The sequence below is a fragment of the Chaetodon auriga genome, chromosome 8 (genome assembly GCF_051107435.1).
Source record: "Chaetodon auriga isolate fChaAug3 chromosome 8, fChaAug3.hap1, whole genome shotgun sequence".
In the NCBI taxonomy this organism is placed as follows: Eukaryota; Metazoa; Chordata; class Actinopteri; order Chaetodontiformes; family Chaetodontidae; genus Chaetodon; species Chaetodon auriga.
Window position 1 is genome coordinate 20,491,667 of NC_135081.1, and position 15,401 is coordinate 20,507,067.

Sequence of the window (15,401 nt, forward strand, 5' to 3'; positions counted from 1 at the left end):
GCGGAGGCAGAAGTTCAGCCGTTGGTTCTTTTCTGCTCTCGTGTCGAAAGGGGAGTGGAGAGTGAATAATCCTCGCTGGAGTTTGGAGAGTGATGGGCGCTGGCGGTCGAAGTGCAGTCGAAGAAAATTCATTTTGGACGCCTGTTGTCTTCGATCACATCATTCCTGCGTCCATGTTTTTACAGAAATTGCAGAGCGCTTGTTATGACTTTCCTCTGCTGCACCAGAGGCCTGCACTGAGCCGGCTCTTCATTACGACCTTGCGTGTCCACATCGTGTCTAAACACAGTGGGAAGGAGTAAAATAAACCAAGAATAGATGAAAACGCCGGAGCTGACATTTAGATCTCGTCTGCGCTGAGCTCAGAAAGCTCTTCCCTTTTAATAATCTCTAAACTTTGATGCCTCTTTTGTCTAAGCACTTTGGTTAATCCCGTCTTGTCCGTCAGATCCCTCTGAGCGGCGGTAAACATTTATCTGAGGCAAACTTGTCTTTTAGTCGAGTGATGAGCTTTTGACACCAATTTGTGTTTGTTAGACTGCAGCGATTCTCCCTCCCCCTGAGATCAATACCTCGGCTCGTCTCTTTCAGGCTGTTTCAGGCTTTACAAGCTGTAAAGACAGATAAAGTGGAAAGAAAGAGGGAGAGATAGATTGAAAAGAGAGAGGGAAATAGAGGTGGAGGGAATCACAACAGCCAAGCTGCAGAGTAAATCTGGAATTGGTTTTATTGCTCGAGCATGACTCGCTTGATGTTTTCTGCCTGGCCACTGTGATGTTTTCAGATCAAGGTTACCAAGGTTTTTGCACTTGTGTGGTTCCATAAAATAAATGCTATTGACAGATGTTTCAAACTAATGAGGATTTCTGAAGGCTAATACTTGCTTTATCTTTGAATTGAACCACTTTCTGACCAAAACATGCGAGTTTTGGCTTAAAAAATCCTCTTAAACGTCACTGAGACTCATGTGACTCGACAGCTCTCCTTTGAAAGTCAGAGTAATCTAATTTTTTTTAAAAGATTAGCAGCTTGTCAAAGCAGAGTGACCCAAATATTGAATGGTAAGAAGTCTCTGGAACAGATTAGGCCTTTAAAGGAAGGATTCACTTACTGAGCGTTCAGTCTCCCACAGTCTGATAAAAACAGCTTCAGCTTCAGTTCCTCATTTATGTATTCAGAGCATCTTCTCGACAATTTTACTCCGTTTAAGCTCTGTTTCATCGCTGTGAACACTGCGTCATTCTTCCTAATATAATTGAGCAATTAAATGAACAACTGGAATGTGCAGAAAAATGAGATTTCATTACAGGGTTACAGGGTGGAACCTCCATCCTCCATGCTGATGACACGACAGGCTGAAAAGGCTGATGCCAGGCGGTCAAATACCGGCGCTCTGTCGCTCCCCTCAGCGCCTCATGCAGACACAGGTCGCCTTTAGCATCTGTATGAGACGCACCGGGCAAAGTAAACCCGTCCATGGTGATGTAAGAGCAACTGGGCCACCCACGCAGTTAGAGGTTGGAGGTCGGGTTAGTCACAAACAGGGCTTTTCACCCTGGAGACCGGGATTTGTGTCCGGTGTGAAACCAAAAGTCAGTGATATTTTCCCTAAACCTAAACAAACTGCAGTGACTGTTTGACATTAACCACATGTCAGAAAGGTTTTCTGGCAGGAAGGTTTTGTGCGCCGCGCACAGGCGCTAAAGAGCGTATTGTGCATTTGCATGAGACGCAGAGGAGCGAGACACAGCGGCGTCATCATTTGATGACCTGGGGTGAGGACTTGTTGGATAGTGACACCTTATGCTGGTCTAATGTGCTGTTAGTGACATAAACTGGGTGGACAGAGACCGTACGAAGGGGTGAACTGCAAATGTACACGGACGTGTTGAAAGTGGAGCCAGGAGGAGACGCCTTGCTCCTAGAGTGAGGAGGAAACAGCAGTCTCATTTCTTAAAGGAATAATCCAGTGAATATCTTTGGTATACTCAACTCTTATGGAAGTAAGAAGGTGAAAGATGCTTCAGGACAAAACAGAAGTAGAACAGAGACTGAGTCTGGAAAAAATACATTTCAAAACATTCAAAGGAAATTAAATTACTCCTGCAACATAATCCATTTACATTCATCAGATTCATCCATTGCCACATTTACAGTGAAACTATAAAAAAATACTCCATTACAAGTACTGGTCCTGCATTAAATAAATGGAAATGTGCTGCTGTATCCAGTAAAATTACTTTTTGTAAAAATTTAAACTCTTGAATATCCAGATTCAACCATGTCTTCTAAAAATCACATTTTTCTACCAATTTACAGTGTTTAATACATTTCTAGAGAAACGTAACGCCTCCTAGATTAGATTTCTATCAACACAATGCGATGCAAAGCTCTGACTGACAACATATTTCAATTGATGTCCTAAATATTTTTATGCTACTCAAAGCACTTTAAAGTCAGGGGAAGATCATAAAATGCTGCAAAAGCCAATGGTCGTGTTCACTTTTATCGAAACCACCATCTTTCTGCAAGATAAAACAAACCAGAGATGGTTCAGAAAGAAGACAGCGAACATAAGAGTCATTTCCTGCGTCTCTCTCGTGGGTTTCCGCGCTGCCGTAACTAAGGTGCAAACAGAAAATTTGAGCTTTATCTAGTGTTGTATTGTTGTGACGTGGACGAGCAGTAATGCTGCCATCGCTGCAGCCTGAGATTCATGCATTGTTCTGGAGCATCTTTGCCTGAAGCGAACCACATGTGGGAAGCACAGCCGTGGTCTCAGGTGTCAAAGCCCTGTGCTTTGACATGATGTTTTTTTTTTTTTTAAATCTGTTGTCTTTGGATCAGGTGACTAAGCAAAGGATGCAAAGAAGGAAGGAAGAATAACAGGAGGAAAGAAGGAAGATTTGAGCTTTAATGTCATTGTGCCATCGAGATGAAACTGGCTGTTTCCACGTTTTGGAGGAACAAGATTTCTGTCAGACATTTGGTATTTATCTCACTGAAGTTCAAATCTTAAGATGAAAATAAGGTACCAGTTGTACCATACTCAAGACTTTTCCCCTCTGACTGGGATGTTCAGGACGTTCAAATCAAGTATCGCAGTCAAACTCTTTTGAACGGCTCTGCGATCATTGTTCTCTTGGTTTCTTGCTCCTGCTCTGAAACCTCCCTGCTAACAATCACAGTACCCACGCAGGGTGCCGTAACTTATCCGTGCTGTACATTATCTGTTTCCAATTACCTCATTGGGTAAAAACGGGGGGTTGTGCTGGTGGAGGTTGAAAAGACGCTTTGATCCTCCCTGCAGAGAAACTTTAAGAAATTAAAAAAAAAAAGGATGAGAGACAGTTTGGCGAGTGGTTGAGCCTCACACAGTTTCAGGCTGATTACCTGAGACCACATTTCTATTCCATCTTGAACTGGAAGTGTAACTGCAATGGTTTTACGTGTCATTTTATTTCTTTGCTGCTGCAGGCTGGCCTGAAACTCACAGAGAGGAAAGAGGTTCCCACTATCAGCCGTTATCTCAGTAACATTGATGATATCCCTTAAAAAAATCAAGCTATTCTCCACACAGAGGTCTTTGGATGACTCATCACTGTTGCTGGAAACAGTTATGAGCTCCACTCGCACGCCAGGTTCGATTCAGAGCACCGCCACTTGTTTCTGTTGGTGTGTGTCAAATTTCAGACTAAAACCTCCTCCGACTACTTTGTGTCCTCCCCTGCAGGTACGAGCGGTTATCTCCCGCCTGTTCGCTGTTCGACCAGTGATGTAAAACACATGGAGAGGAAATGGTGGGAAACCGGATTCAATCCCAGGAGGCTTAGTGGGAGGGACGCAGGCCGCAGCGCCGTCGGCACACATGTAGGTGGGTTACACACAAGCCGCATTCGCCATGGTGCAGTTTTATGAAGCGGTGCAGTTCATAAACCCTTGATCGCCGTCGTCGATGTAACACTCGGTCTGCCGAGAAAAGGCTTGCGGTCGAGAGCTTTCTCATCTGGTGTCGAGTTTCCACTTGTGCAGCGGTGATGTTTCTCTTTGTGAATGACTCATAATGGCTCCTCGATCCCAAGCAAATAAAAATGAAACACTTCAGCTTATTAATTTCAGTTTTTTTCTTCTCTCACTTCGGCGCCCCAGAGAGGTGTGGCGGTAATAGATGTTACAGAGTATTACAACATCTTGCATTACGCCGACTTAAGCCGACTTAAATTTTCGTCTTACAAGGGAACAAGAAGTGAACCTGAACACAAACACACTGCAACAAATGAAATGTTCACAGATGGTTCAGACTCCGCCAGCGCTTCTCTTGTTCTCAAGGTACTTCCTCCCTTTTTTGGACTCGGATCAAGGATCAAACTGAAACTAAATAAGGCAGGTAATTGCTCAAGGATCAAGGAAATCACCGGTGGTTACCATGGTAACCGCGCGTGTAGTTTAATACTGCAGCAAATGCTCGTCGAGCAGCGACCGTTCAGAAACATGACAGAGGAGCGACGGTGTGTGTACTTACAGTGCAGCCAAACAAACTGATTGTGTCTTCATCTAACAGCTCATTGGCTGCTCCTTCTTCTTCATGACTCCCTGTAATGTTTCAAACTTGATGATTAACGCTGAAAACGTGTTTTTGTTTTGTGCATTTTCTCAATGAATGTCGCTATCAGTGCTTCACAATAAAGGCCACCCGCTGTTTATTGAATGCTTTGAATGTGAAGCAGCGATAGGAGGAAATGTTGCTTTTAAAAAGGCAGTAACTTCATACAATTTGAATCTGGGGCAGGAGTGGCGGACTCCGCCACTAACAACGAAAAGTACTGTATGTGCAGAAAGGAAAAAGTGCAACAAGAACGAGGTTTGATTTCATGGAAATCTCACAGATTATAATTTCAACCCTTTTACATTCCCAACAAGCTAATCAAAACAAATAACAGACGCATGGACAGTCCTCAAGTAGAATTATTCACTTTATGTATCACATGCCGCTTCTGTCAAAGGGTCAGCTGGTTTCTCGTGGTGCCACATGGGTCAACGTCCCACAAGACTTTGCTTTGATACAGGCCAAGACAAACGGGGGTCCTCCTTGGATTCTGCTGGAGTCTCATTTCTCTGCTTTGTCTGTCTCTTTACAGTCCTCCTCTTCTCCCGCTTTCCTCTCTCCAGCTGCCGGCGGATGGCTTTGAAAAGTCGAGAGTCTGCCTGTTGATCAGATAGCCCTATAACTAATGAAAAGCGTCATGGAAGTGACAGCAAGATTAATGAAGTATCCTCGGCTGCACTCGCATGCGGCACACCGGGGCTTTTCCTGCAGGGCTGCCGACGCTGCTTAACAGCTATTTATGGTGACAAATAATGCCCCATTCTACCACCGACACCTGCGAGTCAAGGTTAAAAAACATATTTGCCACAGCTGGTGCACGGCGGAGGACGTCGGGATGGGGGAACGGGGATAAAGGAATGGAGGATGGAAAGGAGGAGGCAGGACAAAGAGGAAGGAGAGGAGAAAGGGGGAGCTGCCATTGCAGATAGAGAATAGAATAGAACTTATTTACTGGAGCTGGACTCTGTTGGGGGGGTTGGTGAGGGGTGGACAGGGAGAATGGGATTTCAGGATTAATTGAAAACATCTGTGCTGCACAAAATGGTCACAGCAGAGGAGCCTGGATGGGATGATAGAGGAGAGGAATCACACACAGCACTCCAGGATGTTTATTACGTTTGATTCTCTATTTTTTATTTATTTTTTTTCACTCGTGATGAGACAGCTGATGATGTCACCAACTGTCTGGCTGGATATCTCAGTGTGTGTGTGTGTGTGTGTGTGTGTGTCTGTGTGCAGGCAGGCAGACATCACTTTGATCAAGAAAGTGTCTCATTCGCTGTCGATACCGGCGGGCTCAGGAGCGGTCAATTCTGTCTGACCTTCAGCAGCAGCGTTACAGTGGACCAATCAGACGGATTGTGTGTGTGTGTGTGTGCATGAGTGTGTATGTGTGTGAGATCCAGCCAAAGCCCAGGCGGAGGTTAAACACGTGCAGGAATGCTATCCAAAACACACATACACACCCTAACAGACATGAGCACACGGGGCCAATCCTGCAGAGACCCTCAGGATCGCTTGAACTTCGGTTATCGACGCTGTGCAAACACAACACATCTGCACGGAGACACAGGTGCAAACATGTGCACTGTTATGCTTCTTGTATACATACACCATGTTTCAACACACACACATACATGTGTATGCAATTACGCATGCATATACACTCTGTCAGCGTGTTTACACCAGAAAAACATCTGAAAAAAATGTTTACATATCAATTAAGGTATGATGCAATGAGGTTTGGTGCGCGCTGGTTTTAAAAAATACGTTATAGATTCTGCTTCTGCTCCTTTTTCTCCTCCTTCTTTCAGCGTCACATTGAAACCAGTGGACCGCTGGATGCCGTTCATGTGAACTGAACCTTGAAATAACTCAGGACTTAAAGGTTTCTCATTGGTGTGACTTGGCGAGGTTGAGAAAGATTCAACTTTATGCAAATGGACCAAATGGGATCACTTTGATTCTCTCTGATTTGATGGAAACACTTGTTTCCGACTCAAACTCAACTCAGCAATCGTACGCACAACATGTAGAACAATGTTTTAGTGGTGCAAAATATAAAATAAACAAACAATATATACACTGAAATTTCCAATGTGCAGGGGAATGTGTGCCTGTTGTGTGCCAGTGTATTACTGGCTCAGCCTTCAACACACCAGCCGGTCTAAGCTGGCGTTAATGTGCAATCAGGATCTGGATGTTCTATCTGGGACAGAATACATGTTAATGAAAGTTATAAATGCCTGCTTTGGGGTTGGACTGGGATAGGATTGACCACATCTGGAGGTGATCTGGCTCGCATTGTGACCTGATCTGACCACATTCTTCAGAAAAGCAAGTTGAAAGGTCACCTAACTTTGCTTCTTCTTGGTGGCTGGCACATACTGCAGCAGTAGCAAGCATGTGAGCAAAAAGTGATTTGACATCCAGCCGTGGCGTCGCTTCCCTTGGTTCTAATTAAGATCCACACTGAGATCTGATCACAAATGCAGCAGTAAATATCTGTAACAGGGAACAGGGAACAGGCAGATAACAGGGAGATCCAGTGTTGCCGCCTCCCCTGATGCTTGAACGACTCAGCTCCAACGGAAAGACCCCCCCAAAAAAGAAGAAATTAATAATAATATGAAATGCTGCTTGCAAAAAGCCCACACAGTTTGTATGAATAAAACAGACAAATCCATTCTTTACACTAACATACAGCAGATATCACACCAGGTGGGAGGCAGCGATGACACGCCACGATTTACCCACCTCTCCGTTTGTGCCTGTTATGCAGTCATCATTTTGCATTAATGGTTACATTTGAGTCACAACATACAGCACAAAGTAAATACAAGGCCAAACTGGGAAAAAAAAAACTGGCAGTGACAACACTTTCTGTTGTTGGAAGACATTTTGCACCAGCTGAAAAGATTCCTTTGTGCTGCTGGTGAGAGAAGTATCTCAGTAAAGGAGGTGTTTGTGCAGGTTCACCCGGTTCATCTCTTTGCCTTCAAACGAGCACAAATGACGGCTGGGTGTATCATTCTAACTGTTTTTCCTCGCTCATCTTGTTGCTGCAAATCATCACCAAAACTGACAATTTTCATAATAATTTATTTCCAAGTTATATATAATTTTAATGTAATTCATTTGCACAGGAAGAGGAGGCATGTGTGAATGCTGTGTGCGTACGTTTGTGTGTGCTCTGCAGCTGGTCGTGTTTAGCAGAATCTGTGTATATGTTTATGTTTTTGTAAGAGTGGGTGTATATATGTCTGTGTGTGTGTGTGTGTGTGTGTGTGTGCGTGCGTGTGTGTGTCAGGGGCTGTGTGGGTGTATGAGTTTGCTTGCATATTGTCTATGTTTTTGGGTCAATGTGCATCTTTTTGCATCTTTCTTATGTGTGTGTCATTCAGTGTACATGTGTTTTTTCGTGCAAATAAGAGTGTAGTTGTTTATCTGTTTCTGTGTTTTTATGTGTGTGTATGTGTGCGCTTTAGAGCATCCTGTACCTGCTGTTTGCTTGTGTTCATGTGTGCATCTGTATCCATGAGTCTGTCTAGTAGATGGACAGTTTGTGCATGTTTGGTGGTTTTAGGTTCCAAAAAATCCTGAATGTGTGTGTTTGTGTGTGTGTGTGTGTGTGTGTGAAGGCTACAGATAGAGAGGAGCAGCAGCAATGTCTCATGGCTGCAGAAGCAGAGCAGCAGCAGCAGCAGCAGCAGCCCGATATCGGCTCCTGTTCAGTCTGATTACAACCAGCCAGAGAGGAAAAAAAGCAAATCATGAAAAGTAAGAGAAAGAGAAAGAGAGTGATTTAATGAGAGCACAACAAGACAGAAGGGAGCAAAATGCAACAAAAAGACAGTCTGGGAATGTGTGTGAGCATCAGAGAGAAAACAAGAGTGAGTGTCATCAACAAAGGGTGAATGGAAGTGTAACCGAGGAAGAAGAGAAAGACAAAAGGAAAGAATCAATCAGTGCACTTTCATGCACTTAAGTAACTTTGTTACTGTCAGCTTTCTGTAGTAATCTGATTTCTTTAAGGTCGCGTAAACAAGAAACCTGCTTCCTATAATTGGGGTAGGCGTTTAGAGAAACCTGATCGAGCCGCGATATTTCTGCTGGAGCACAGACAGAGAACGTATCACTGTGACAGCAGAGCGGAGGGATGAAAGGAAAGATCCTCACATGTGTCCACGTTTCAGAATGATTCAACTCAAACTCTGACTAAAACCGAAAGAAGCCTCCACAAGTATAAATAAGTCAGTTTAACAGTTGGTCATTTGTTAATTTTACACTGTAAGAAAACTGCTATCACACCACAGAGTCTGTCCTCTCACTGTGCCGTCAGTCCAAATGTCCCAACACACACAAAGATAAATAAACTCCACAAAGCAACATGTTGTAGTCATGGCTCTAAAATAAGAAATCTCATTACTGACCTGATTACAGTTGTTTTCACAGAGTGCTCAGACCTCCAAAAATGTTTGGAAAGCTGAAAATTAAAACTGTCACAAAGGTACAAAATTCACCGTTTGGTTGGCAACCGTACAGAGGCAACAAAAAACACGGTGGAAAAGAAAGAAAACGGTCTCTCCCGTTAACGCCAACACAAACCAAAGATGGCGTCGGAGTTCTCTGTGTCAGCAGTGCTTCTAAGCGGCGGCGTGCTCAGTGCAGCGGCCTCATCACAGCTACTGATTAAAACTGTTTGACCACCGGAGGCAGCACTGAGCTGCTCAGCTGTACTCCAGCTCCTAAACAAGAAATAAATTCTGCACCATGTTTGTCATGTATTGTCACCTTATTCATTTGTTAGGCTGAACATGTTTGCACACATCTGTGCAGTCAGAAGTAAACGGACCCAAACGCTGAAACTTGGAAAGACTCGGAGACAGAGATACGTAAAAGGCAGCCGTTTAATGGAACGATCAGACAGAATGTGTAACGGACGAGTGGAGATGATCCACACAAAGAGGTCGGAGAGTCAACTGAGAGCGGACCGGCCTGGTGAAAGTCCAGTTCCAGATGAGTCACGCCAGCAGACTGACAGGGCACAGGGCTGAGCACGAGGGTGAGCAACTGGACGCAAAAACAGGATCTCAAAGTGCTACCGTGAAGGTGAAAGAGCAATCTGACAAATACCAGGTGAAGGGCCAGCCTTTTTATACTGCGTCAGCAGATGGGTCTTGATTGAATAATTGGTTGCAGGTGTGCCCAGGTGAGGAGGAGGCCAGGACAGGGCCTCCAGCCAGACAGACAGGAGACAGAGGGAGAGGGAAAACACCAGCCCCAGTAGGACAAGAAGGAGGGGAGCTGACACACATTCAATCTTCAGTTATCTCTGGTTTGGTCTCCACCGTCTCCTCAGGGAAATATTTGACTCTTGAGTGGCTAAACGCCAGCTGCTCGTGCTTTCTGCTGTTTGGTGCTGAACCGCTCGTGTACAGTGGAGGTTTAGAGGGCTGTAAAACCTCAACAATGAGCTGAAAGATGCTAAAACAGAACTGCTCTGGATATAATAACGATTACATAAAACTATTGATTAATGCAGCTTAAAAAGAGGAATGTCTGCCACCCAGTCAGTTCAGATTTTAAATACTGTTCAATATTGAGAGATGGAAACGCTCACATCCAGGACTTGAATACATATTATGATGGTCTCCTTCCTACGTGTTGCCCAATTTCCCAAATAACCTGATTTCTACAGCAACCATTTTTTTTGTACGTCCATTTGAAAGTGAGAAAAAACGTCAGGAGACAAAAAGGGAAAGTGAAGAAAGACAGAATGAGAGAGAGAGAGAGAGAGAGAGAGGGGCACACTGCAAAGATATTTACTGAGGTGGAAACAGAGAGAGAGAGAGATAAGGAAGAGAAGGAACCAGAGGAGAGAGAGGGAACAGTCAGAATAAATAAAAAAAGAAAAGGAGCGAGCTGGAGATGCAAGCAGGGGAAGGGGAATAAGATCAAATAAAGGAGAGACAGCGGGGAAAGCAAGGAGTGAGCGAGGGTGAGAGAGAGGCTTGGGGCTTGGTTGACACATAAAACAAAGATGAGACACCTAGAGAGAGAGGAGGGGGGGCATTTGTGGAGAGGAGGCTGGAAAATGTAGATAGACACCTCGGAGAGAGAGAGAGAGAAAGGAACGAAGCGAGGGGATCCAGTGTGTGGAGGGGCCAGAGAGGAGGAGGAGGAGGAGGAGGAGGAAGACAGAGGAGGAGGAGGAGGGAGGGGAAGAGCTAAAGAGGAGGGGAGGGGACGAGACAGGGAGGACCAGTGCGAGGAGAGAGAGGCAGATACGGAGGTCCACAGACGGCGTGCAGAGCGCAGCATGCAGACTGGCCACTGACGCCGCCGCCGGATTGAACACTCATGCACACACACCCCTGAGGAGTGTATGAGACATGCCCGGGCTGCTGCCCATGGACAAACACACACCGGCAGGGCACCCGAGAGGAAATACAGCAGACCCCCGAGCCTGAGGAGCTATGGAGAGCAGCATGTTCTTTGGTGAGTTTGTCTTCATGTGTTTGCATAGTGTTTCAGTGCACAGTGCGTCTACATCTGTGCGCTCTCAGTGAGGGCGCGAGCAGAACAAGTGCTGCTTTCCGTTACAGGGGAAGAGTGTGAAGTTACACACCTAGGAGACCTGTTTGTATGCGTGTGCATGCATGCGTGTGTGTGTGTGTGTGTGTGTGTGTGTGTGTGTGTGCGCGTGTGTGTGTGTTCACTGCTTGTGCTTCATCACAGTCAAACGCAGAGTGTAAGCGCACACTCTCCCTCTCCTTAAATGTAAATGTGTTCCAGCCTGCCTGTTACTTGTTCTGGAAACTAAAAAAGATGGATGGGAGAGCTGGTTGCTGTAGCAGCAGAAAATAAAAAAAGGAAAAGAAAGAAGGCGTGAAGTTGCACTCTGAAGGCTCCTAAAAATGTTGAATGAACCTGCTCACCAGGTGACCCCCCCCCCCCCTTTCTCCTGGGTTATTGGGCTATATCCCAGATGTTGGGCTGCAGGGATCCGAGCTTTGGATCTCATTGTGGCTGTCTGACCAGCTGACTGCAGGAAGCCAAATAAGATGCCAGCCGCTTGAGAACCGCTTGATATTCTGTGTGGGATATTTAGAGAAATTTAGAGAAAGGCCTCCTCCATTAGTTTTTATGGAAGACACCGGAGGAGGCTTAGGAAGACTTAATGCGCGAGTGGCTTCTCGTCAAGTGCTCTTCTCACGGCTGGCTTACAGTCACATAGGAGGAATAATTACACAGGGATCCCGAGTTCTGAGGGGGTGATTTGTCAAATGAAAGACTCTTTTTTTTTATCCCGGGGATTAAAGCGATCTGAAGTTACAGACCGTGGCTTGTAAGCGCGAGAAGGATTTTCTCTTGTTATGCCATACACAGAGGAGAAGGATGAAGAGGAGGAGGGGGTGAAGAAAAGAGTGCTGGGAGCTTATAAATGAATAAGCTGTCAGGTGCAGAGACAGCTTCAGCTCTCTCAGATCCACCACCGGCGTCGGTCAGGTGTGCGGCTTCTGGAAAGCGAGGAGAGAACGGAGACGAAGCAGGTCTGGTTGGACGGCCCCATTTAACCCAATATGACGAGGAGAGAAAAGGGAGAAGCTTCCTGGCCTTCAACCGAAGAGCAGCTCAGGCAGGTTTCTGGGGTTGCCGGCGCTTGTTTGTCAGATGAAGTACTACCAAGCATCTCCAGTGCTCAGTGTAAAGCAGGAGGGGTAAAGGTCGCCATCTGCGCACGGGATGTGCATCGTTTTAACATTTATGAATGCAGTCCTGAGTGCAGTGCACAGAGTAGAATAGATGCCGTCTCTTGAAAGATTAATAACGCTGTTTGTTCACCAGCTCTGCACTGATGCTGTTTGACTGGAACATGTTTCCAGTTAAAACGATTGATATCAGTATCACGAGAGGAGGCCGTGTCACTCTTGACCTGTTTGAAACGGAGCAAAAACAAACAGATCAAAAGGAAACGTCCTCCTGCATAAAACGCTGTACATCAAAAGCAGCCAGTCAACCCAGCAGGCTAATAGGTCTTGAGTGCGTGCTGCAATCATACAAGCTATTAGTGCCATTGAGCCGAAGGCCCCGAGGAAATCTACCCGGTGCGTCTGGCTCTGCGGTCGGCGTTTAGCAGCGCGTAAACGTCTTTTTGGTTAACCTCAGATTACGGAGCGCAGGGAAGGTGATTGTTGGATCTGATTCAGAGACAGCTGTGTTTATTAGTGAGCTGCACTCATGACAGCAGCAAGAGCTACAGTATGCTAATCTGGAGGGGATGGAGGCAGCGTGCGTTATGGAGCCACATGCATGGTGCATGCAGAGATTTATGGAGATTCATAGGAATACGGAGTTTAGCCTGGAAAGGTTAATTGGAAAATCAGTGAAAGTGTAGCTTTCAAAAAAAGGAGAAAAATGTCTTAAATCTAGCCTTTGTAGTCACTTTGTTCGGTTTAATAGGGGTGAAATGATTTTATCCTCCTCGCTTGAAGGGAAGTACTGATCTCAGAGCATGTTAAGGGTCACAGAATACAATCAGCAAACTCGACGGAAACACAAAGGTGGTAATCACATCCGGAACGTCATCAGCATACCAATGACTTTCAGAGGAATTCAGATTGATCTAATAATTGGATTTATGTTTGCTGAGGGAAAGTGAAGGGCCTTTTTATTTGGAGGCTCTCCGGCTGCGTGGACTCTCTGGACGGATGTTAACGGAGGAGCAGCCGGGCTCAGGACACTAAGAGCAGGCGGGAGGTGGAGGAGAGCTGCACAAGATGATTAATAATTAATGCCGGCCGGCGTCCTCCAGACATCATTTTTACTCTCGACGTAGTGCCGCAGGAGTAAAAACACTCGAGCCCAGACGAGTGAATCTTTCAGGAAGGGCAGTGCAGAGGACAGTCTCAGTCTGAAGCTCGTCGTGATACAGTAACAGCACACATCCCGTCCGACGAACTGCTCTGAACGTCTCCAAACGCACCGTATGCGCTGCACCGTTCAACTCAGAGGGAACGGATAAACAAAGGCCAGCGGCTAAAAACGTTCCATCAATTCCGATCCGTTCCAAACGCTTCCAGAAGTCGCATCTCATCTCAGTTCTACATCGTTACACTTCTGGGCAGAGCGGGCAAAAAAGCATCTCCAAAAGCCTCAGGTTCAGTGTGTCAGCGGGTTTGTGGTAATTTGATTAATTAAAATTATGCTTTGGAATGCGCAGCCCGAAAGCCTTTTACCAACTGACATGATAAGGGCTTCAAAGCTGCATGAATTAGCTTGGTTTGGCCTGTGAAAGACAGCGAAAATCACAGATGTTTAACATATCAGGCCTTAGAAATTCAACGCTACAAACGGTTTGATCCAGAGACACAACATTAGCATTCATTCAGTCGTGTTTCTGCTAATGTGACAAATGTCTTTCCTGCTCTAATTTGTTCGCTGTTGGCTGTTTAGCTGCTAAATGTTCTCTAGCTTGTCGCTGCCTTTGCCTGTCTGACATATGGTGCTGATCAGGTGGTGCAGAGTGGCTTTTTAGGGTTTTTTTTCCCCTGAAATCAGCTGTCTGTGAGAGCGGAGAGAGTGAACCAAAAGAGTAAAAACGAGCTGAAAGAGGCTAAGTTTGCTAAGATATGCGGGGGGGGGGGGGGATTTTCTGTCACACCAGGCAACACCTTTCATAGGACTGGCAGTTTCTGAGTAATTGTTAATGTAAAAACATTGATTGGTGCAGCTTTGTCAGCTGATTTTGAGGCTTCCTCCTGAAGACTTTAATTATCTCAACAATGACCTTATATGTTGAATATTCTGAAATTAATAATCAAATAATCATGCAGCAAATTGGGTTTCCCAGCAGAGGAAGGCGAGAGGAGGTGAATGGCCTCCTTGCAGGTAAATCAGGCCATGATCACATGTCTTTTTATTTATATATATGTGTATTTTATTTGAATATGTGGTGTAAGTTGGCTTCAGGTTTGAGGGCTGCAGACAGAAAGTAGCCACTCTCTGCAGCTGTCTGTGTGGCCTGAAATACAAATCTGTGGCTATGATTTACATAGACAAATATTTCAGAACCGCAAACACTTATAAATCTCACATTTAACCATCACATACTTGCTGTCAGTGGCTGCAGGAGCAGCTCATAGTGAGAAGTCTTCACTCAGCCACAGGATTTCATTCGCTATGTAAACAGATCAGTGTGAGGAGATTGCACGCGGAGGGCAACGCTGACGTATAACCGGGCGTTTCATTCGGGCGACTTTTGTATTCTCTTTGTTTGGCTTTGAGATGATTAAAATGAATGTAATTGAAAGAAGCCACTGAATGCTGCCGGCAGAAAAATAAACGTGAGTCTGAGACAAAACTGCAATTTCCTCTTTTTTTCCACGGTTTTATGCCGCCTAACTCCCAGGGTGCTCTCACAATCACCCACCAGTGATTTTAATGACTGTCACCCGCCGACCTCTCAGCGAGGAGCGACGCAAAGTAGACGACAGTGTCAGCTGGAGAGACTCGCCCACCTGGGCCCCGCGCTCTGCTGCTGGAGTCAGACCCTAGAAGTTGTCGGCAGAACTCAAATATTAACATTTTTAGCCAAACTCCAGTCAAATATTGACACTTCTAAGGAATAGATAATTACGGATGCCATCTGTGCTTTCCTGCCAGAGCCTGCAGTAACAGGCTTTTTCTGTCTTTCTGTCCTGACATCAGTATGCTGCTCAAAGGTCTGGGTTAAAGTTCAGATTAGCAACCACAGGCTCATTTCCCTGCTCTGCCTCATATTCTGCTCTTT

The 15,401-nt window shown here is 45.4% G+C and overlaps 1 protein-coding gene across 1 annotated transcript in view; it reads left to right on the forward strand.

Annotated features, from left to right (window-relative positions):
* The first annotated feature begins 10,715 nt into the window (after positions 1-10,715).
* The window catches only part of znf385d (zinc finger protein 385D), a 71,106-nt gene continuing 66,420 nt past the window's right edge, over positions 10,716-15,401 (forward strand). The window contains exon 1 of the mRNA XM_076736424.1: positions 10,716-11,107. Within this exon, the coding sequence (XP_076592539.1) occupies positions 11,086-11,107 (22 nt within the window). The 5' untranslated portion in view covers positions 10,716-11,085. The remainder of the gene's footprint in view (positions 11,108-15,401) is intronic.